Genomic DNA, 24,944 nt, shown 5'->3' with positions numbered 1-24,944 from the left:
CCGCCCCGGGCCAGATGGTGAGTGGCAGGAAGGAGCAGGGCCCTCAGACACCCACACAGGAGAGTCCTCCTGGGCAGCAGAGTCCAGCAGTCCTTATGAGGCTTCAGGCCCTGCCCCAGGCCAGATGGTGAGTGGCAGGAAGGAGCAGGGCCCTCAGACACCCACGCAGGAGAGTCCTCCTGGGCAGCAGAGCACAGCAGTCCTTATGGGGCTTCAGGCCCCGCCCCAGGCCAGATGGTGAGTGGCAGAAAGGAGCAGGGCCCTCAGACACCCACGCAGGAGAGTCCTCCTGGGCAGCAGAGCGCAGCAGTCCCTCTGAGGCTTCAGGCCCCGCCCAGGCCAGATGGTGAGTGGCAGGAAGGAGCAGGGCCCTCAGACACTCACATGCAGGAGAGTCCTCCTGGGCAGCAGAGCACAGCAGTCCTTATGGGGCTTCAGGCCCCGCCCCAGGCCAGATGGTGAGTGGCAGGAAGGAGCAGGGCCCTCAGACACTCACATGCAGGAGAGTCCTCCTGGGCAGCAGAGCACAGCAATCCCTGTGAGGCTTCAGGCCCCGCCCCAGGCCAGATGGTGAGTGGCAAGAAGGAGCAGGGCCCTCAGACACCCACACAGGAGAGTCCTCCTGGGCAGCAGAGCACAGCAGTCCCTCTGAGGCTTCAGGCCCCGCCCAGGCCAGATGGTGAGTGGCAGGAAGGAGCAGGGCCCTCAGACACCCACACAGGAGAGTCCTCCTGGGCAGCAGAGCGCAGCAGTCCCTCTGAGGCTTCAGGCCCCGCCCAGGCCAGATGGTGAGTGGCAGGAAGGAGCAGGGCCCTCAGACACCCACACAGGAGAGTCCTCCTGGGCAGCAGAGCACAGCAGTCCTTATGGGGCTTCAGGCCCCACCCCAGGCCAGATGGTGAGTGGCAGGAAGGAGCAGGGCCCTCAGACACCCACGCAGGAGAGTCCTCCTGGGCAGCAGAGCGCAGCAGTCCCTCTGAGGCTTCAGGCCCCGCCCAGGCCAGATGGTGAGTGGCAGGAAGGAGCAGGGCCCTCAGACACCCACGCAGGAGAGTCCTCCTGGGCAGCAGAGCGCAGCAGTCCCTGTGAGGCTTCAGGCCCCACCCCAGGCCAGATGGTGAGTGGCAGGAAGGAGCAGGGCCCTCAGACACCCACACAGGAGAGTCCTCCTGGGCAGCAGAGCGCAGCAGTCCCTGTGAGGCTTCAGGCCCCGCCCAGGCCAGATGGTGAGTGGCAAGCAGGAGCAGGGCCCTCAGACACTCACACGCAGGAGAGTCCTCCTGAAGGCCCCATGTTGAATTCCTGGCCTCTCTAGGTACAGATGGGAGAAATCTGTTTGAAACCCATGGTTAACTCAAAAGAGACTTGGTATAGCCAAAATCTGTAACCATTTTGTGGGTTCCAGGTGAGTATTGCCATCCACTGCAGTTGTACGTGCGTCTTCCATGCTGCCTGAAGTCACTGGTGTTGAGAAAGATGTGGAGAATCCTTTGAAAGAGAAAATGGAACAAATGGCGTTTTTTGTGTGTGTGTATAATAATAATAATAATAATTTATTTGTCCCCCACCCATCTGGCTGGGTTTCCCCAGCCACTCTGGGCGGCTTCCAACAAAGATTAAATTACATTAAAATGTCACACATTAAAAACTGCCCTGAACAGGGCTGCCTTCAGATGTCTTCTAAATGGCAGGTAGTTGTTTATCTCTTTGACATCTGATGGCAGGGCGTTCCACAGGGCGGGCGCCACTACCGAGAAGGCCCTCTGCCTGGTTCCCTGTAGCTTTGCTTCTTGCAGTGAGGGAACAGCCAGAAGGCCCTCAGCATCTGGGCAGAATGATGGGGGTGGAAACGCTCCTTCAGGTATACTGGGCCAAGGCCATTTAGGGCTTTAAAGGTCAACACCAACACTTTGAATTGTGCTCGGAAACGTACTGGGAGCCAATGCAGGTCTTTCAAGACCAGCGTTATGTGGTCTCGGTGGCCGCCCCCAGTCACCAGTCTAGCTGCCGCTTACTGGATTAGTTGTAGTTTGCACGTCACCTTCAAAGGTAGCCCCACATAGAGCACATTGCAGTAGTCCAAGCGGGAGATAACCAGAGCATGCACCACTCTGGCGAGACAGTCTGCAGGCAGGTACAGTCTCAGCGTACGTACCAGATGGAGCTGGTAGACAGCTGCATTGGATACAGAATTGACCTGTGCCTCCATGGACAGCTGTGAGTCCAAAATGACTCCCAGGCCGCGCACCTGGTTCTTCAGGGGCACAGTTACCCCATGCAGGACCAGGGAGTCCTCCACACCAGCCTGACCCCTGTCCCCCCAAGAACAGTACTTCTGTCAACCTCAATCCATTAGCCGCCATCCATCCTCCAACTGCCTCCAGGCACTTGCACAGGACCTTCACCACCTTCACTGGTTCTGATTGAAAGAGGTAGAGCTGGGTATTATCTGCATATTGATGGACACCCAGTCCAACCCCCCTGATGATCTCTCCCAGCAGCTTCATGTAGATGTTAAAAAGCATGGGAGAGAGGACGGAACCCTGAGGCACCCCACAAGTGAGGGCCCAGGGGTCTGAACACTCATCCCCCACCACACGGCCCAGGAGGAAGGAGCAGAACCACTGTATAACAGTGCCCCCAGCTCCCAGATCCTCTAGACGGTCCAGAAGGATGTTATGGTCGATTGTATCAAAGGTCGCTGAGAGATCCAGCAGAACTAGGAAACAACTCTCACCTTTGTCCCTAGCCCCCCGGAGATCATCAACCAGTGTGAACAAGGCAGTTTCAGTCCCATGATGAGGCCTGAATCCCGACTGGAAGGGATCCAAATGGTCCGCATCCTCCAGGCATGCCTGGAGTTGTTCAGCAACCACCCACTCAATCACCTTGCCCAAGAATGGAAGATTTGAGACTGGGCGATAGTTGGCCATACTGGCCGGGTCTAAAGATGTTTTTTTAAGCAGTTTAATGCTCTTTCCATGGGTCTGGGAATGCTCTCTTACAGATTTTGTGTGTGTGTGTGTAAGTAAGGGACGCGGGTGGCGCTGTGGATTAAACCATAGAGCCTAGGACTTGCTGATCAGAAGGTTGGTGGTTCGAATCCCCATGACGGGGTAAGCTCCCGTTGCTTGGTCCCTGCTCCTGTCAACCTAGCAGTTCGAAAGCACGTCAAAGTGCAAGTAGATAAATAGGTACCGCTCCGGCAGGAAGGTAAACGGTGTTTCCGTGCTGCTCTGGTTCGCCAGAAGTGGCTTAGTCATGCTGGCCACATGACCCGGAAGCTGTTCACTGGCTCCCTTGGTCAATAAAGTGAGATGAGCGCCACAACCCCAGAGTCAGCCACAACTGGACCTAATGGTCAGGGGTTCCTTTACCTTTACCTTTAAGTGAGAGAGAGGGAGGGAGGGAGAGAATGAATTGTCTGAGCAAGATTTAACAGACCTTGTGGATGGGGCTTCCTCATGGTTTGCAAAAGAATAAGTTATTGGGGTGGGGAATAAGCAAATACTGTACGTGCAGACCTACCTAACTTTGAAGCGTGTTTTGGTGTGCAGAGGCAGGTTAGGGAGGTCACTGAGGGGGTGATATTGCCCACATTCCGGATGTCGACATTTATTTAAGGCTGTCCGCATCTGGCGCTCCACAGATCCTTGTAACTAACTTGTACGTATAATCCAGATAGTAAAAAAAATAGTAAAAACGTGAGGGCTCCCACTTTTTCAGTGCCACGCTTCTAGGTGAAAAGGGTTCTAATCTGCTAGCAATGGTCTAGGACGATATTTTCTCTAGATTAAATAAAAGCAGTACAGTTGCATGATAGTTAAGTTTCCAAGACTGAAGATGTAAGAAAATAGTATATACCAATTTTGTTTTTTTGACAAATCAACATGTTTTTTCTTGTTCTGCTCATCTTAGGATGAGAGGGGTTATTTGAATAGAATGGCAGAAACAAAACATCTTATTCCTTCTAGAAAACGGGCAGGAATTAACTCTTCAGAGGATCAAAATGCAAAGGGCCAAGGCTTCAGTGATGTATGGAAGTGAGAGCTGGACCATAAAGAAGGCTGATTGCCGAAGAATTGATGCTTTTGAATTATGGTGCTGGAGGAGACTCTTGAGAGTCCCATGGGCTGCAAGAAGATCAAACCTATCCATTCTGAAGGAAATCAGCCCTGAGTGCTCACTGGAAGGACAGATTGTGAAGCTGAGGCTCCAATACTTTGGCCACCTCATATGAAGAGAAGACTCCCTGGAAAAGACCCTGATGTTGGGAAAGATTGAGGGCACAAGGAGAAGGGGACGACAGAGGACAAGATGGTTGGACAGTGTTCTTGAAGCTACTAGCATGAGTTTGACCAAACTGCGGGAGGCAGTGGAAGACAGGAGTGCCTGGCATGCTCTGGTCCATGTGGTCACGAAGAGGTGGACACGACTAAACGACTAAACAACAACAAGGCTTCAGCTGGTGGGGATTTGGGGTGGGGGGATAGCCCCCTTTCCCCTCCACATGATTTAAGAACACATGGAAGGGAATACCTGAACAGAGAGACAGTATCTTCAAATATGTGCTTCATGGTGTGGGGAGGATACAAAGACTCTTGCATGCGGTGATTTATAATCCCAATGTTTGTCATCCTTCCTTGCCTTAGCATTCCTGCAGAAATCCTGATTCATGGCGTGATCAAAGCTTTAATGTTGATTAATAATGTTGGAGAGTTGTAATATGGGGAGGCTTGGCTGGCGCCATGTGTGATCATTTTTAGATTCGCTGGTAAAGTCATGCTTCTGCCTGCTTTGGCCTGCCACCTCAATTAGCTATTTCTTTATAGGCAGGTATAATTAGATCTCCTAAAACTGCACTGTTTTCTAAGGAGGCAGTGGGATGGGCTTAAGTGATCTTGGTATTTCAATACCGCTTAACCACCAAAGCAGAGTCCTGCATGTATGCATAACCTCCACGGACACAGTGAATAGCACTAATCTGATGTTTCTGATGCGCTCTGCCTTCAGATGTCTTTTAAAGATAGGATAGCTGCTTATTTCCTTCACATCTGAAGGGAGGGTGTTCCACAGGGTGGGTGCCACTACCGAGAAGGCCCTCTGCCTGGTTCCCTTGTAACCTTACTTCTCGCAATGAGGGAACCGCCAGAAGGCCCTCGGTGCTGGATCTCAGTGTCCGGGCTGAACGATGGGGGTGGAGACGCTCCTTCGGGTATACGGGGCCAAGGCCGTTTAGGGCTTTAAAGGTCAGCACCAACACTTTGAATTGTGCTCGGAAACATACTGGGAGCCAATGCAGATCTCTCAGGACCAGTGTTATATAGTCCCGGCGGCCACTCCCAGTCACCAGTCTAGCTGCCACATTCTGGATTAATTGCAGTTTCCGGGTCACCTTCAAAGGTAGCCCCACGTAGAGCGCATTGCAGTAATCCAAGCAGGAGATAACCAGAGCATGCACCACTCTGGCGAGACAGTCTGCGGGCAGGTAGGGTCTCAGCCTGCGTACCAGGTGGAGCTGGTAGACAGCCGCCCCGGACACAGAATTAACCTGTGCCTCCATAGATAGCTGTGAGTCCAAAATGACTCCCAGGCTGCACACCCGGTCCTTCAGGGGCACAGTTACCCCATTCAGGACCAGGGTATCCCCCAAACCCACCTTCCCTCTGTCCCCCCCAAAACAGTACTTCTGTCTTGTCATGATTCAACCTCAATCTTTTAGCTGCCATCCATCCTTCAACCGCCTCTAGGCACTCACACACGACCTTCACCACCTTCACTGGTTCTGATTTAAAATGAGTGCATACTGATGAACACCCAGCCCCAACCCCCTGATGATCTCTCCCAGAGGCTTCATATAGATATTATGTGTTATGGGATTAAAGTCGGCCACAACTTTATTAAATTTTCAGATGTAGGAAGACCTTGGCTTAGGCATTGGGCATTTATCCCTCCCAGTCCCCAGCTGGGGATCTGGGGCACATCAGGGTTATCCAGTTTGTCTGGGGATCGGGCTGGTTCTGGAAGATGTATGTTGAAGCAGAGAACCTGCCCCCCAGTTCACCAAAACACAGGGGAGTGCACTGACAACCTTTCAGCGTATGGCCAGTGACTCCCCTCAACACAACCCCTTTAACGGGGAACCCTGGGATCGCCGCTGTGGCAGGAGGGATGTGTGCCACTGCTTCACCCCCCCCCCCAATTCAGGGAAGATAGACTAAAGGATTCCGCCCAAGGCCTATAACCACCAAAGTTGTGACGTTTTGCTACGGGGAAGGCGAAACCTGCCAATGCAGGGAAAATTCCTTCCCAGTTCTTTAACAGCAACCATTGTAGGACCATAGCAGCACCCGCATACCTGTAAAGAAGAAGTTAAAGGTAAAGGTAAAGGGACCCCTGACCATTAGGTCCAGTCGTGACCGACTCTGGGGTTGCGGCGCTCAAACTTGCTTTATTGGCCGAGGGAGCCGGCATACAGCTTCCGGGTCATGTGGCCAGCATGACTAAGCCGCTTCTGGCGAACCAGAGCAGCGCACGGAAACGCCGTTTACCTTCCCGCCAGAGTGGTACCTATTTATCTACTTGTACTTTGACGTGCTTTCGAATTGCTAGGTTGGCAGGAGCAGGGACCGAGCAATGGGAGTTCACCCCATCACAGGGATTTGAACCGCTGACCTTCTGATCGGCAAGTCCTAGGCTCTGTGGTTTAACCCATAGCGCCACCTGCGTCCCTAAAGAAAGAAAGTTAACCTGCAATAAAAGGCCTAAACAAAGGGAGGGTACAGCAGGTGAAGCTCTGCAGCAGGGGTCAGCAAACTTTTTCAGCAGGGGGCCGGTCCACTGTCCCTCAGACCTTGTGGGGGGCCGGACTATATTTTGGAAGGAAAAAATGAACAAATTCCTATGCCCCACAAATCACCCAGAGATGCATTTTAAATAAAAGCACACATTCTACTGATGGAAAAACATGCTGATTCCCGGACCGTCCGTGGGCCGGATTTAGAAGGTGATGGGGCCACATTTGGCCCTTGGCCCTTAGTTTGCCTACCCATGCTCTGGAGGCTCCACCCCCTTTTATGCCCCCCTTACTTGGTCCGCTCCCCTGGCTCCGCCTCCCCAGTCGCAATTGGTTATTTGAGCTGAGGTTTGGCAGGAACCTCAAGGTTCGCGACTTGGGGAGGTGGTCCAGGTGAGCTCTGCCGGGAGTCACGTAGGATCGGGGGGGTGCTGCGCGCAGGCACGCAAAGGGCACCCTCCATTTGATGTGGAGAGCGGTCATTCTCATGCTTCCCCATCCTTTGAAGTGCCGTCTTTCAGATTGCAAACATGTTGCAGAGTTTGTCTTGCTTGTTGCTGATCTTCTGCAAGCCACGCTGGGAACCTTCTTGGCAGGGTAAAAATCCTTTAAATAGACGAAGCGGGATGTCAAAGTATCTAAATGGCTAATCTCCTGGGTCAGGAAATCCTTTCCAGTCGTTGGACTTCTCCAGCTCCCATCATCCCCAATCATTGGCCAAGCTGGTTAGGTGTTTTTTTTTAAGTAGACTTTATTAATTACTTCACCACATAATATAAAGGGTTGATAATTTGCATTTTTGAGCAAAGACAAAAAAATTACATAGCATGCAACATTACATAATTATATTTAATAAAGACGTATGTTAAAATACACCTGAAACTTTATGCTTTTTCTAGCCAAAACACCCCCCCCCTCTAACTTGTCACAACTTCACAATTATTAGAAGGTGAGCTAAAATGTGCAAGTTCAGTATGGTTCGCAAATATGATTTACTTGATTAGCTGTTAGTGTTGCAGTAGCTTTTCTAAACAGCTCTGGCTGAATATGACTCATTAGGCAAGCAATTCCTAATCAGAGTATTATCATGTGGGGGTCTTTTCTTTTTATTAAGATAATTGCTTTTTACAAACTAAGAGTTTTATTATGGTAAAAAGGGGTAAAACTGTTTAAACCAATAAATAAAACATATAGACAAAAGACCAAATTGGATATAGTTCTCCAATTATTTTAAACTTTGGGAAAATTACATTTGAATGCTCAGCTGGAGATGTCTTGAAGTTCCATTTCTCATGGTCACCTGCTGTCTGTTATCTCTAGAATAGCCCAGTCTCTTACATGTTTCATTATCTTTCAGCTGTATAGCACTTAATTGTTGCCATCTAGTGAACTGTGCTTATTTTCTCTTCAGCTGTTATGCATAATAGTGTGCTAGTAAAATGCCTTTTGTCTGAAAAGTGTTTTTTGTAATCCCTCATTGCATGCACTGCACCATCCCACGTCGTTTATTATCATTCCCATTTTACACGACGGTATCTGATACTAGGAGGAAAGGTCTCTTTCAAAGTGCCACATCGCTTACTACCAGTTTGCTGGTTCTCCCAATCTAAGGCCAATTTTAAAGCTATTTTTAAGCTATTTTATATGAAAGGCATGACATCAGTTAAATACTTGAAAATCCCTGTGCGATCTCCACTTTACATTATTATACTGATTTAGCTCATTCATGAGAACCGGGCACTTAGACCAAGGGAAATAAACCAAGGCAACTGCCTGTGTTTCATCCAAACCCACAGAGAGCCTGGGCCAGATTCCAGAGTTGCCCTGATTACAACCTTTCTCCCTCCTCTATGTGACATCCTTTTATATATTTGAACATGGCTATCATATCACCCCTTAACCTCCTGGAGAAGAGGAGGTTAAGGGGTGATATGATAGCCATGTTCAAATATATAAAAGGATGTCACATAGAGGAGGGAGAAAGGTTGTTTTCTGCTGCTCCAGAGAAGCGGACACGGAGCAATGGATCCAAGCTACAAGAAAGAAGATTCCACCTAAACATTAGGAAGAACTTCCTGACGGTAAGAGCTGTTCGACAGTGGAATTTGCTGCCAAGGACTGTGGTGGAGTCTCCTTCTTTGGAGGTCTTTAAGCAGAGGCATGACAACCATATGTCAGGAGTGCTCTGATGGTGTTTCCTGCTTGGCAGGGGGTTGGACTCGATGGCCCTTGTGGTCTCTTCCAACTCTATGATTCTATGATTCTATGCAGTGACCACTAGGCAACCCAGCTCAGCTCCTCACTGCTCTCCTGTCTCATAAAGCAGCTCAGTTAATCAAAACCTTTCCCATGCTCTTCATCAGCTTGCTAATGGCTCTGCTACCTCCTGCAGCTGAGCCAAAGTTTCTCCTGGACCACAGTGACCTGTTCATTGAGAGGCTTGGAGCAATTTTGCCTTCCACACGTCCTCCACTTCATCCTGCAGATGATAAAAAAACTACACAAACTCCATCCTGTCCAGATTCCCTTCTGGCAGCTTCCCACTTTGCAAATTCCTAAACTGCTGTAAGGAGTTTGACATTGCATCTACTTCCGTGGTTCCCAACAGGGGGGCAATTCGATTTTTAAGGGGGGGCGCAATTTGAGAATGAGTTATTAATAGTGAATGGCCTTTTAGGGTTCCTCCACATGAATAGGAGTTCACTTTTTGAATAATAATAATTATATGTCACGGGGGGGGGGGGCATCAGGATTTTAGAGATGCTCAGGTGAGGCATGGCCAAAAAAAGTTTGGGAACCACTGATCTACCGTATTTTTTGCTCTATAAGACTCACTTTTTCCCTCCTAAAATGTAAGGGGGAATGTGTGTGTGTCTTATGGAGCGAATGCAGGCTGCGCAGCTATCCCAGAAGCCAGAACAGCAAGAGGGATTGCTGCTTTCACTGCGCAGCGATCCCTCTTGCTGTTCTGGCTTCTGAGATTCAGAATATTTTTTTTTTCTTGTTTTCCTCCTCCAAAAACTAGGTGCGTCTTGTGGTCTGGTGTGTCTTACAGAGCGAAAAATACGGTACTTGCTACGGAACTCTTTCCATCCTAACCTGCTTGCTTTCTTGAATTCGGTAGAAATAAAAACAAAAGGCATACCTGGCTCCCAAACGCTAGTTAACTTTTCTTCTAAAAATCTGACTAGGTTGTGTGTGTGCATGCATATGTCTCTTAATTTTACACTTATCTGTACTTTCCTATAACCTTTTGGTATTACTGTGTGAGTGTAATATATGAAAGCACCTGATGCCTCTGAATACCACTTGCTGGGAATCATGAGCAGGAAAGTGAGATTGTGCTTGTGTTCTGCTTTTGTGTTTCCCACAGGTATCTGTTTGGCCACTGTGAGAATGGGGTCCTTCACTATATGGGCCTGTAGCTTGATTTAGCAGGGCTTTTCTCATGTTCTTATGATGTATGTGCTTTAGGCTGCAATCCTATACACACTTGGGAATAATAATAATAATAATATTTGTACTCCACCCATCAGACTGGGTTGCCCCGGCCACTCTGGGCGGTTGAACAATGTGGCTTACTTCTGAGTAAGGATTGCACATACTGCCATTTAAATATGTTATACCGCTTGCTTTCGGCACATAGTAACATTTGCTTAATGAACATGGGTCCAGCTGAGATCCAATTGCAATATGTACTGCGGAGGGGCAGGAGATCCTGGAAGGACTAGAGATCTCGTCAACTATTCGACTTCTTGCTCATCCAGGTTGCCATTCCCAAGCGCTGGAATCTCCTTCTCCGGTAGTAACCCGTACTCATTTAAGAACGCCTCCACATCCACAGCAAAAAACTCCTCACTGAACTGTTCGGTTACACTAATGAAATTGCTGACGAGCTCCCCACCTTTGTACACAAGAAGCGTTGGGAGAACATTGGTGGAGAAACGGTCTCCGGCCCCTGTGTTGGAAGCCTTGATCTTGCAGAATTTCACTGTGGAGTACTCGGCAGCAAGGCACGACAGGCTGCTATTGAGTGCCTCGCAGCCCTTGATGCCATCTTCATAGATGTGGACAATGACTGTGGTGGTTTTTCGCTCCTTCTCGACAGCTTCCAGGAACTGTTCCCCGTTTTGCAGCTCCGAAAGGTAGCCGTATTTTGGCCCAAAGCTCAGTCGCTGGTGCATGTCCTGCATGCATCGCTTGCGATATTTCCGTAGGCAGCTTTCGTCTTCCATGTCTTCGTTAATTAGCTCGTACTCTTGCACGCTCATCTGGAAACATTTGGAAGAGTAAGCGGAATTATTATGGAATAGGTACAAAGTTAAAAAAAAAGCTAAAGGACCCCTGGATGGTTAAGTCCAGTCAAAGGTGACTATGGGGTTGCAACGCTCATCTTGCTTTCAGGATGAAGGAGCCAGCATTTGTCCGCAGACAGCTTTCTGGGTCATGTGGCCAGCATGACTAAACCAGAAACCAGAGAGCACGGAAACGCTGTTTATCTTTCCACCGCAGCGGTGCCTATTTATCTACTTGCACTGGTGTGCTTTCGAACTGCTAGGTTGGCAGGAGCTGGGACAGAGTAATGGGAGCTCACCCTGTTGCAGGGATTCAAACTGCCGACCTTCTGATCAGTAAGCCCAAGAGGTTCAGTGGTTTAGACCACAGCGCCACCTGTCTCCCTTAATACAGTGGCTTACTCACCAAACATCGCTCCATGGAACCTCATGGAACAAGAGGAGAAAACTTTAAGAATAGGAGAGGACCACTTGGGTGCCATTTCTTGAACTTTCAATGATACTTTCTTTAAGTTGTATCTATGATCATCCTCTTGGTGTGGATGAAACTTTCTTCCTGATGCAAATAGCGGCTTTCAAGGGGGGGGGGGGACTTCTATTGCATTCTGTTCTCATAACCAAGAATACTGTTGAATACTGACGCAACAGCCCTAACCCCATTTACCAGTGAATTCAATAGGATTTACATCTAAGTAGGCATGGTTATGATTTTGCTGTAAATAAGCACATCAATAAAGGAGGTTGGGCAGGCAAATAAATACAGAACCCTTAGGGCACTCAGATGGATAAATTGCCAAAGCCATGTTTTGAACTGTGGATAGATATTTTTGCAACTCTTGTTGAGTTATGGCAGTATGAATACCCTCAAGGAAGCAATTTGTTTTCTCTTGAGTGACATTAATGCCGATGTAACACACAAAGCTTTTTTTTTCTCTCTACTAGCAAAATCAGAAAGAGAGAAGTAGATTAAATTGCTGTAAATTGCTGTGGAGATTGGCTTCTTAGGTATTCCTGACACGATGTAGGGTTCAGAATTTTAAACTCTTGCATTGCTGTATCGATCTGTTGCAGTATGTATTTGTCATGGCCTTTGCCCACAACAATAAAATTGAGTGGATTGAACATATGAACCAGCTTGTTTTTCCAGCATGGCTTATTTTTGTGAATACTTCAGCATGGTAAGACACACATACATACTACACCACTTTAAGCAGTCATAGCTTCCCCCAAAGAATTCTAGGAGCTGAGGATGCTGAGAGACTTTAAAGGTAAAGGTAAAGGGACCCCTGACCATCAGGTCCAGTTGTGGCCGACTCTGGAGCTGCGGCGCTCATCTCGCTTTATTGGCCAAGGGAGCCGGCGAACAGCTTCCGGGTCATGTGGCCAGCATGACTAAGCCGCTTCTGGCGAATCAGAGCAGCGCACGGAAACGCCATTTACCTTCCTGCCGGAGCGGTACCTATTTATCTACTTGCACTTTGATGTGCTTTTGAACTGCTAGGTTGGCAGGAGCAGGGACAGAGCAACGGGAGCTCACCCCGTCGCAGGGATTCGAACCGCCGACCTTCTGATCGGCAAGCCCAAGCGGCTCAGTGGTTTAACCCACAGCGCCACCCACGTCCCGACAAAGGATGTGTCAGAAGACTTTACAAGACTCCTATTTCCATCTAGAGCTACAACTCTCACAGTTCTCTGTGGAGAGGAATGGATTGTTAAGGCACTCTGGAAATTGTAGCTCTGGGAGGGGCTCTGACACTCCTCCCAGACTGGTCATGTTGTGCGGATGCCTGATTATCATCTTCCAAAGCAACTACTCTATTCTGAACTTAAAAATGGAAAGCGTAGTGCTAGTGGTCAACAAAAGAGGTTTAAGACTCTCTCAAGGCAAATCTTTTAAAAATAGTAGCAACACTGACAACTGGGAAACACTGGCCTGCGAGCGCTCCAATTGGAGAACAGCCTTTCCCAATGATCTCATGGGCTTTGACGATGCTCGAACTCAGGACAAAAGGGAGAAACATGCTAAGAGGAAGGCACGCTTGGCAAATCCACACCGTGATCAACTCCCGCCCGGAAACCAATGTCCCCACTGTGGAAGGATGTGTGGATCCAGAATTGGCCTCCACAGTCACTTACAGAACCACTGTTAAAACCGTGTTCATGGAAGGCAATCTTACTCAGCTACGAGTGATCGCCAAAGAGATTGCAAGGGGGACCAGAATTTTCTCTTCTGTGGAGGATCTTTATGTGTGTATAACAGCACACCCACCCTTCTCACGAATGCTGGAAATGCAGGTGGTGGCATGGCTGCTCAGTGCATTGATGGCATTTTCTGATTCTCCACCCCATTGAATCGCTTCAATTGTGTATCTCCACCCCACTCTCTTACCTTGCGACTGAATCGCTCCCTGGTGTCTTTATCGTCCCTACTTTGAGAGCGATAGGGTGAAGACATCTGTCTGATGAGAATCTCTTTCTTGCTTACAGGAAGGGCATTCCTGTCTTTACTTTCCAATTTAAACTTTCTCCAGTCATTGATCACCCCTTTAGGCCCTAGGAGAAGAAAAGGTGGTTGTTATTTCGTATTCTTTCTTTTAGGGGTTTGCCAGCTGCCTCGACGTTCAGAACAATGAGTCAAGAGCTGGAGCTTACTAAAGGCAAGAATGCAAAATGCACAATGCTCAACATATATGTGTGTGTGTGTGTGTGTGTGTGTGTGTGTGAAAAGCAAAACCCAGTATAAACAACATTCAAAAATGCATTTAATATAGTGCAACTGCTTCAAATATATGGTACAACAGAACAATTGTTGAATGGAAAAAATGCACGACCATCCATCTATCATAATATAAGTATAACTTTAACATTCTTGTCTTTTCAAGTAAGATTTTCAGTACAGTCATACCTCATGTTACATTTGCTTCATGATATGTTTTTTCAGGTTGCGTCCCGCAGCGACCCGGAAGTACCAGAAAGGGTTACTTCCGGGTTTTGCCGCTCGCACATGTGCAGAAGCGCTAAATTGTGCTTCACGCATGCACACCAGCTCCAAATTGTGCCGCGCACCTGCACAGATACGGCACTTCAGGTTGCAGGCTTTTCATGTTGTGAACGGGCCTCCGGAATGGATCCCGTTCGCAACCAGAGGTACCACTGTAGTCTGAAAGAACCCAGAAAGGAAAAGCTAGCATGATAACCTATTGAAGACAAAGCTCTGTGGATGTCCCATAAAGACTGCTTATTGTATTTCCGGCAGTGGCAGTTGTGGCCTGGCACAATGGGAGCTAGGAGGGGTAGGGAGGCTCTGCTACACCACTGCCAGTGGCGTCTTCTGTCTCAGTTGGTTGCTAAGACTTCAGGGACTTTCTGCCTTGGTTTTTAATTTAAAACGCCCAATGAAGGCCGTTCTAAAGGGGTGTTAGAGACAGACCTGAGGGAGCCTGTCTCTACTCAGGTCATATATTTCAGCTGCACGATCAGCAACGGTTGTCTCACCTGCCCAGCACACTCGTTGCATTCTCCGAGGGAAAGAGAGCAGTGTTTGCATGGCATTGCTGTGGAATTATTCGGTTGCTGTATTCAGGGCCAGGGAGGAATTTGCCTGCAGACAGATTGGGCCTATCTGGTGGCTTTTGCCTACCTCATAGCAATTGTCACAACGTCTGGCAGAAAAGGCATTGGGTTGGATTGTTAGTCAAAACTGGAAACAAAGGTTTAGTGTACTATGGGCTCCTGGAGGAAAGTTTTGTCGAAAGATCTAGGCTAATGGGCCATAAAATTCCTCCAAATGGCAACCTGGTAAGTTTGCTCCCATTTGATCTGTATCATGGGGGAATCCTTTAAACCAGGATCAACTCTAATGGAGCAATCAGCCAGCAACCAGGCAAGGCTGATTCCGGATACGTACCCAAGGCCTACTTGCACCTGTAATCAATAAAAAGTTGTGGCAGTTTCAATTACAAATGGTTTTCCTGTCATTATTGCTACCTTCAGGCGCCTGAACCCTGGTGACCCCGGGATCACTGCTCCTGGGTCTGCAAACTCTGAGAGAACAATGGCTATTATACAAGAAGGTTCTAACGTGGAAGCAACCTTAGTAGAAAAAGGATCTGCTATGGGCTAGTGTAATGGTTCTAGGGGTTGCTTGTGCGTAAGTTGCCGCCACTCTTGGCTTGGTTGTCTGGTTGAACCCTTTCTGTCTGGATAGCCCTTCACCTCATGGCTGTCTCAGTCGCTGGCAGAATCCGTCAGTGGGCGTTTTTTGAATCTCTTCCAGCAAAGAAGTTCTTTGACGCCAAGTCTCCTCCTACTCTCCCTGCGCGGAAGTCTTCTGCGCAGGGAGGGAGTGGGCAGCGGAGGACCCGTGCTCTCCCCGCTGGTTTCTGGCGAAGAGTCTTGGAGCCTCCTCTCCAAATCCCCTCTCTGCCCCCCTTCTCCACTGGTGTTACGCTGATTTCCTTCCCCAGCAGATGGGCTGCCTCTCTCCCTACTGGGACCCTCTCCGGCATCCCTCTGGAGCCCTCCCTCCGCCTCCAGCTCTGATGGCAGTTCCCTGACAGCTAGGTACCAGAGTCTGGCTGTGTTTGATGGTTCAGTGTGAAGCCTGATGAATTTGTGTGTGAGAGAACTGGTCTCCTTCCTCACCTTCCCACCATCCCAGTATGTGAAACATGAAAGCCCTAAGTATCTCAGCTCCTTCACAGGTGGAAATCTGTGAGGAAAGAATGGAGATGGAAGAACATGGGGAATTCCATCCTCAGGAATGAAAGGAGACAGATTCAACTCAGCTTCCACATGGCTGTGAAACATTTGAGCAGAAGGAGAAGACTGGGCATACCTTTTGTTTGGCAACAGAGGGAGGTTGAGATTGCTCAGACCCCATCCTATTCTGAGTCAATTGCAGGGGTGGGGGTGGGGGTGGGGGAGAATTTTGGCTTGGGCCAAGTGCTGTGAAAAATGTGCTTTGAATAAGCCAAACAACAGTGGTACCTTGGTTTTCAAATGTAATCCGTTCCGGAAGACAGTTCAAGTTCTGAAACGTTCGAAAACTGAAAACTCAATAGCCAACAGCTTGGCCTCAGGATCTTACACTCAGCAGAAGCCACGTGGCATGTTTGACTTCCAAGGCATGTACGAAAACCGAAGCATTTACCAAAGGGTTTACAGTGTTCGAAAACCGAAATGTTCGTAAACGGAGACATTTGAAAACTGAGGTACCACTGTACCTGCCACAGCAGGTGAAGAATTAAGGCATTCTGCTGTGGAGATATTCCTTAGAAAGGTGACCTCCACTTGCAGAATACAGTGGTACCTCAGGTTAAGAACTTAATTCGTTCCGGAGGTCCGTTCTTAACTTGAAACTGTTCTTAACCTGAGGTACCACTTTAGCTAATGGGGCCTCCTGCTGCCACCGCGCAATTTCTGTTCTCATCCTGAAGCAAAGTTCTTAACCCGAGGTACTGTTTCTGGGTTAGCGGAGTCTGTAACCTGAAGCGTCTGTAACCTGAAGTGTCTGTAACCCGAGGTACCACTGTATATTAAACTTTCTGTCCCCACTAATCTACCATTGATAAAGTCCTTCTTTTCCTCTGTCAAGTTCCTCATTGATGGGCCCTTGGTGCTTGATGTTTAACAATAGTTGAAATGATAGGCCTACTTTCTTCAGATTTACCTCATTCACATGTAGAGTGATGTCTACCAGTGTCCCTTGCAATTTCCCAAAGCAATGAATATTCCTGAATACTTACTTAATAATGGGTCATAATCCATACAATATGTTTTTGTTGCTGTTACTATGGATACATAGTGCAAGAGACACATAAGAGACATTAGCCCACGAGTAACAAGGCTTTCTTACCTGTATGTATAGCTTCTGGTGCTTCAAGTTCCTCTTCCAAACTAAGCTCTTTTTGCCCTTCCATTGCCGTGATTGGATTGACAGACGCTAACAGGATCAAGGAAGAAAACAGTAAACACACGGGCAGATGAGCTACATGCTTTCAGAGCCTGCTAACATGTACTTTTATGTTGTTACAGCTTTATAATTATTGCTCTCCTTATGAAATCATAATGAATAAGTCTCCTATTAACATCTCATAAAGTAAAAAAAAGAACGCTATATCCAGTTTTTTAAAGGGGTTATTAAAAGAAGTCTAGACTAGAAGCTTGCTACAGAATGTGATTAAAGGATGCAGGGTTCTCCCTGTGATGCGCCGTCATTCACTACAGGTATTCCATGCTTTTCTGATCTATTATTATATATACACACTTGTAAACTTGACATCCAGGAAAGAAGGAAGTTAAGTTTGGACATATTTAACTGCGAGGGACGCGGGTGGCGCTGTGGGTTAAACCACAGAGCCTAGGACTTGCCGATCAGAAGGTCGGCGGTTTGAATCCCCACAATGGGGTGAGCTCCCGTTGCTCAGTCCCTGCTCCTGCCAACCTAGCAGTTTGAAAGCACGTCAAAGTGCAAGTAGATAAATAGGTACCACTCTGGCGGGAAGGTAAACGGCGTTTCCATGTGCTGCTCTGGTTCGCCAGAAGCGGCTTAGTTATGCTGGCCACATGACCCAGAAGCTGTATGCCGGCTCCCTCGGCCAATAAAGCAAGATGAGCGCCGCAACCCCAGAGTCGGTCACGACTGGACCTAAGGGTCAGGGGTCCCTTTACCTTTACTTTTACCTAGGTGTGACTATGTATTTGTCTATATTTTTCTTCACTGAAAGTTGTTTGGAGACCTTTGGGTGACAAGCAACTGATAAGTTGAAGAAACAAACAATGTATTGATGCATTTCAACCCTGAGTTGACCACATATGATGTATACACTTCCAGGAACCACAGCTTCCCATGTTTTTTAGAACTGTCTGGATGTCCTACAAACATTGCATTCAGCCCGCGGTGACAAAGTAGGGGACCTGTCCTTTTCTATGACAGTACTCAAGCCTTTTATCCGTTGCCTTGTGGGACGTCTTTGGGAGAAGTAAAGGCTAAGGAGTAAACCCTACAAAAATCTGGACTGGAGTCCTAAGACAGTTGTATGTTGGCTTGTATGCCTCCTTCCAGCAACTCCTGCAGCCAAGCTGGTGCCACATGTATTGCTCTACTTTCCTTGGGACCACATCAGCGAGGCCAAGAAGACCTCCATACGTACCGCCCAGACTTGTGCCCCAGAGAGGTTACTCCCGTGCTTCTAACACAGCAAAAAACAACACGGGAGGCAGCAATTACGAGTTACCGGTCTCTACAGCCACAGCTGGTGTTGTGATTCTCCAACTCTTTGACTTCAACCCCTGCAAGGGTACTCTGTTGTCTCTCGAGACAGATAGATGCCAACAGCAAGAACTTGATCCTTTGATTTGATACGCAGCCAGTATTTTGGCCCTGTAAATGGTTGTATGTTTAGATTGGGGGCCAACCTAAGTCTTCAAAAATTAAAAAGGAGATTTTCAAAACAAGGTACTGGACCTTCTAGGTATGTATGTGTTGGACCATACCCAACCTGAATTTATTGAAAAGTCCCTTTGGCTTCAAAAAAGCATAGTACTATTGAAAAGTGTGTTATTTTAGAGGGTCCTAGTGAATTAGCCTCAAGCTGTGAATGCAGAGCTGCTCTTTCTTTGCCCGGTAACAAAACTGGATAAAACACACAGCTCACATGGCAAATTCAGACCTCCCCGTCACTCTCTACCCTTGGCAGAGATGGAAGAGTCGGTTCACATTGGGAGCTACCTTGGCAACTTGCTTCTTTACTCCTTCCAAGTAATTTTAGTTTAAAGGTGAAGGAAGCAAGCATTCAGGTGCTCTTTTAGATGGTGTTGCGTGGTGGGAATTTCAAGAAGAAGTTGGGGGGGGGGCAAACACCATAGAGGCTATTTCCCCCTAACCCCTTTAAAAGTAGAATCTTATCAACTTGGAATGAACAGACTCACCCTGTCTGGAAGCACCCTTGTTTATGTGCCATTGAGTTAAAAACACCACAGCTGCTCAGGGGCCAAATAGACCAAACAAGGCCACCACTTTGGTTTAATCACATCTTCCTCGCTTGAATATAAAGCAGTAGAGGGGATGCAGTTTTTTCACCACATGGTGCCCATCAGTGAGCAAGGAATAATTTTATCTCTGCATTTTGTCACTTCAAGCACTCTTTCCACCAGCTCACTCTGTAGGCGGTTATGTACCCTACTTTACAAAGATATTACTCAATTGGAAAGGCTGCCTGATCCATGTCCTGTTTAAAGAGAAATAACCACCAGTCAGGAGAAGGCCCTCAAACTGCCCAGCTACACCACAAGGTAAAGGTAAAAGACCCCTGGACAGTTAAGTCCAGTCAAAGGTGACTATGGGGTTGCGGCGCTCATCTCGCTTTCAGGCTGAGGGAGCTGGCGTTTGTCCACAGACAGCTTTCCGGGTCATGTGGCCAGCAAGACTAAACCACCTCTGGTGCAATGGAACACCATGATGGAAACCAGAGCGCACGGAAATGCCGTTTACATTCCTGCCGCGGTGGAACCTATTTATCTATTTGCACTGTTGTGCTTTCGAACTGCTAGGTTGGCAGGAGCTGGGACAGAGCAACGGGAGCTCACCCTGCTGCGGGGATTCGAACTGTTGACCTTCCGACCGGCAAGCCCAAGAGGCTCAGTGGTTTAGACCACAGTGCCACCTGCATTCCACTTAGTACCTGGAGAGCAGACCAACTAGGCGCAGAGGTCTCCTGGTCACAGCCTGCACCACTAGGGGAAAATATTACGTTTCTATTTAAATTACAGTAATTATTTCTAAATTTGCAGCTTTAGGTATAAGTCAGCACATGCAAATTTTGTACAAATCTGTGTCCTCTTGTTTGGTGAGGTGTGAGTAACCTCTCCATCACCAGGCCAGCTCATAGCTGGCGCTAGAGAGGTGGACTATGAGGAAAGCATCTCAAGTGATAGTGACTGGGAAAGTAGGCTTGTGTGTGTGTGTAAGAAAGTTCCCCGCCACACGTTTGTACTGTTTTTATTGTAAAAAAATCAGACGTCCCTCCTGTTTTATGAGCTAGCAGGGCAGCTCATAAAAACGGCAAGCATTGCGACCCCTGTATCTTTCAGTTTGGTAAACCAAATAAATGTGGTTTAACATGAATTGCAAAAAAAAGTTTGCAGACAGTTAACGAGTGGTTTTGGAGACTTTTTCTGGTGTGTGGTTCTGAAGGTGAGACAATATTGCTACGTTTGAAATTAGAAATTAATTTGATTTGGGTTTTGTTCTGTTTGGCCTCCAGAGATATCCCAAGGAAGCAAAACTGGAACGGCAAGTATGAACAGGAATGACTGGCTAGCATCAAAAGAGACACGTATCTTGACTATGCAGCAAATTAATTACAGAAATATATATTTACTACTTCCTTGGATTTTTCAAGGCCTGAGGGACTACAGGGCACCAGAGTAAAGCAAGGGAAGGGGGAATATCTCAGGGATGGAGCAGGTAAATTGCCTTCAAAATATCTCAGCTTCAGTCCCTGGCATCTACAAGTAGACCTGGGAAAGACTCTTCTTGCCTGAAAAAACACTGAGCTGAAGCTAGACAGTAGCCAACATGGTGCCCTTCAGATGTTGTTTGACTACGACTCCCATCAGCCACAGCCAGCATGGCCAATGCTTCGTTGTTGTGTATACTGTGTATATACGGACAATGACAATAAATTTATCTAATCTAATCTAATCTAATCAATTATGGCCAATGACATTGGGAGTTGTAGTCCAGCAATGTCTGGAGGCCACTCCTGTTACGGGGGATATATGGCTGCTACTAAACCCAGGCATAGGCAAACTTGGCCCTCCAGCTGTTTTGGGACTACAACTCCCATCATCCCTAGCTAACAGGACCAGTGGTCAGGGATGATGGGAGTTGTAGTTCCAAAACATCTGGAGGGCTGAGTTTGCCTATGCCTGTACTAGCCTATATCTCTGTCCAAAATATCCAGATTTACCATTTCTGAGGGTTTTTTAAACTGGAGTTTCTGCAGGATAATATGGGGAAATAATATGGGGCTTTATATTTTATCATTTATACTTTAAGCTGCATCGTTTTCTTACAGAGAAAACACTTGGATGTTGACAAACACACACTCCCCTCATGGAAAAACACATGAAATTTATAGCACATGCATCCTACAGCAGCAAATTCCCCTCCTTTGACAATATTTGGTAAGGGTAATAGTCTGCATGCATATACAGCAAAATGCTTACATATATGATTGTTACATGTGGCAATCTACACATGCATTGAAGTATCATGGGGAAAATATCTCCCCCCCGCCATATTTTTTACCCAAGAAGACATGGCCTCTAACCTTTTTCCAATGAAAAGGTGGACGTCCTATTTCATACCCTCTAATATTTATCCGATGAAAATAGGGACATCTTAAGGTAAAGCAGGACATTCTGGGATCAAATCAGAAACTGGGACAGCTTTTTGTACATCTGGGACTGTCCCTGGAAAACAGGGACACCTGAAAGGTCTGTGACACATTCACCCAAAACAATTTTTATTTTTTTAGCCTAGTGGTTACTATATTTAGGCTACTCACTCAGCCTAAATATAGGGAACTGGGAACCAGCTTAATCACCCTAAAAGCACATAAGACAGTGATAACTATCTATTTCCCAACTGTTGAGGTCTAGATCTTGTGAAAAATAAAAAACCGTATTCAACTTAATTCCAGCACACTTGGCACCAATTCCCCATTTTGGGTTGCATGGCTCATCTTAGCTGTTACGAATACAAAATGTCTCTCCATACTGAAAACCGTGTGTTGTTCTGTAGTGGCCTGTTATCTCTGAAAATGTTGCAAGATGTGTTGGCATAAAAAACCATACCAGATTAAAACAGGTCATATGATGGGAAGAAGGTAAGTCAACCTGGGGCTGGCTGACGCAGAACCCTGTCAGCCTCACTTTAGTTCACTGGGGTTGATGAGAGGGTTAGTGGATTTACTCAAGTCTATCCTCTTTAGCAGAGTTAATGCAGTTCCTTCTTTGGAATGATGGAAACATTTTAAATGCACCCAGGTCAAAATTTCACTCAACATTAAAAGTTATGTGAACTCGGCCAACAAAGTTGAAAGTGATTATTTTGGCATTAGTGGCAGCAAGAACAACAACACTGAACCTCCATTTTCTGCGGCTTAGCAATATTAACCAGTTTCTTATCCCAGTTACCATTGTCTGTCTCCCACCATTTTAACATGTCAGGCAAATAGGTGCCCTGTGAATTTAGTTTAGTGTTGTTTAAACCAGTCAGAGCTTTTGGAAGCATATCAACGAATCTTAAACAAGAGCAGCAAGTTTAATGGGTAATGGTAGAAGCTCTTCCATGAATGACCGCTCCCCGCTTAAAACGGGGGGTGCCCTTTGCGTGGACGTGTGCAGCCCCTAGATCTGGAGTGGCCCCAACAGCACAGGTTTGGCTTTGCCTCCCCCCAGGTGGGATACCTGGAGGTCTCCGCCTACCTCAGTCAGTTGTCCAGTTGTTGGGGGGAAGTGTTGCCAAGGAGACCAGGCCAGGTAGGGGAGGGATTACCTGCCCACACAATAGAGGGAGGATCTTACCTGGGAATCCTCACTTGGCTCCAGAGCTTCTCCCACCCTACCCACCCTCAGTTAATGTCTTATTTTGCAGGTTAACTTTTCTTCACAGGTTTTGCAGGTTAATTTTTCTTCACAGGTATGCGGGCACTGCTACGTTAAGGTTGCTGTTAAAGGGCCGGAAAGGAATTTCCCTGCATTGGCAGGTTTCGCCTTTCCCGTAGCAAAACGTCACAACTTTGGCGGTATCAGGCCTTGGGCAGAATCCTTTAGTCCATCTTCCTCTTTGCGGCGGCGATACCAGGGTTCCCCGTTAAAGGGGTTTCTGAAGGGAGGCTTTGACCGTACACTGAAAGGTCGTCATTGCTCTCCCCTGAGGCGGCGGCGTAACGGGGGCGGCTATCTCTGCTTGAACATATGTTCTCCAGAGCCGGCCCATCCTCCCCACACACTCTGGATAACCCTGATGCTCCATAGGTCCCCGGCTCTGGGGACTGGGGAGGGAGAACGCCCAATGCCTGAGCCAAGGTCTACCCACATTTGAAATTTAATAAAGTTGTGGCCAATTTAATCCCATAGCACGTTGTCTTGAGTCGTTATTCCACATGACGGGGGGACCGCGCGGGATCTGGGGACTCAGCCTGTCCACGCAAAGAAATTCTAATTCTAATTCTAAGACTATTTATGTATGCAACCACAGCTGCGTGGATGTTATTGGCCCAGAGATGGAAAGAAGATAAAGTCCCTACCAGAGAAGAATGGCAGATCAAGTTGATGGATTATGCCAAAATGGCTAAAATGACCGGAATAAGAAACCAGGAAGATTTTAATAAGAAATGGGGAAAATTTATAACTTATCTTAAAAACAATTGTAAACAGTAAAAATCATTACTGGGACTGGAATAACACTTGCAGTTTAATGGTGAATTTTGGACACAATTGAGAAGTAAAAGATTTGGATTATTATAAAAGATGCAGGAGGAAATCATTAACAATAGGACCCACAAAGGGAAGGAAGAAAGTCCAATAGATTATTTGGAATCTTGTTTCTATGTTGTATGTTCGATATGCAACTGTAAAAATTTAATGTGAAAAACCATATATGTATGTATGTTCTCAGTGACACTGCAAACCAGGAAAAATAATAACTCTAAGTCTTCACTTATAACCTGCAACCAGTTGGGATGTCAGTGCAGGCTAACTCCCAGCTTACACAGCAGAACTGCAGACTGACCTGGCTAATATTTCATGTGAACTGAATGTGTACTCAGAACTAATCCCAGAATCCTCAGCAACATGCAAGGATTCTGTTGGAGATTTTCAATCTTTGGTTCTCACAAAAGATTGGTATATGTGAAAAGGGTTTACTGAGAGTAGAAACCTTGAAAGTCAATGAATTAGTTGCATGCGTATCAAAAGATTTTTGATGTCTGTCCCTGGAGACCTTTGAAAAAAAGTAAATTGGTTCTAATAATGGAACGAATAACTGTTGTTCCATTAGATCTCATCAGACTCTTAAAGATATATTGGGTTAGAATTCAGGGAATGGTGAATCTGATGTGGAAAATGTGGACAGCTCAACTTAATATTGAGAAACTGAGAAAATTTTTCTCAGTTTCTCAATATTAAGTTGAGCTGTCCACATTTTCCACATCAGATTGTCATTTTTTAAAAAAAACTCATCATGAAAATTCACCCACATTTTAGTGGTAATTTTTCCTAATATAAACATTTGTGTGAATTTTTCGCAATATACACATTTCCGCATAGCAATGCTCCCTAATATAATGAATTTTGTATGCTATTGTAATTATTATTTGCATTTTTATGCACACTTTACTCTGGTATGTGTATTTTTGTACTTATTAGTGGAGAATGGCATTGCAAAATTTGGAGAAGTGGGAATATCGGAGGATGCCTGTATTTCAGTTCACATACTGTTTCAGAAAATGGGAATCAGACAGGTTTGTTTTTAAATGTGAACTGAGTTGAATTCTGCCCCCCCCCTCCCAATCCCTTGGCTAAATGCAGATATTCCATAAATGGAATTCGACTCACACAAAGGCAGTTCCCAGTACTGATTCTCTGCTCCCTCTGCCAACCCCTGAACCCACAAAAATCGACTCTAGAGAATCAGGGCACCTTCCAGCATAGGAGTTGATACGAAGGGGTGCAGTAGAGGGAAGTAGGATAGAAAGTGGTAGGCAATCTTCACCTATTTGCAGAAGCTCTTGTGGATCAAGCTCCGTGGTGTTCACAGAAGGATACTGCGGGTTCCATCC

General features: G+C 46.9%; 1 protein-coding gene across 2 annotated transcripts in view; it reads right to left on the bottom strand.

Annotated features, from left to right (window-relative positions):
- Positions 1-10,301: 10,301 nt before the first annotated feature.
- Positions 10,302-24,944, bottom strand: part of PDC (phosducin) — a 32,760-nt gene continuing 18,117 nt past the window's right edge. Inside the window, exons 4-6 of one of the 2 annotated variants that reach the window (XM_079981745.1) lie at positions 16,949-17,035; positions 13,481-13,644; positions 10,302-11,067 (exon numbers count right to left, since the gene is read on the bottom strand). In XM_079981745.1, the coding sequence (XP_079837871.1) occupies positions 10,540-11,067; positions 13,481-13,644; positions 16,949-17,012 (756 nt within the window). In that variant the 5' untranslated portion in view covers positions 17,013-17,035 and the 3' untranslated portion in view covers positions 10,302-10,539. Of the gene's footprint in view, positions 11,068-13,480; positions 13,645-15,009; positions 15,100-16,948; positions 17,036-24,944 lie in introns of those variants that run through there. The other variant, XM_079981746.1, reaches the window with a different exon arrangement.

The sequence above is a fragment of the Podarcis cretensis genome, assembly GCF_951804945.1.
Source record: "Podarcis cretensis genome assembly, chromosome: 6".
NCBI classification, from domain to species: domain Eukaryota; kingdom Metazoa; phylum Chordata; class Lepidosauria; order Squamata; family Lacertidae; genus Podarcis; species Podarcis cretensis.
The sequence above is the reverse complement of the archived record's forward strand: the minus strand, read 5'-3'. Positions and strand labels throughout refer to the sequence as shown.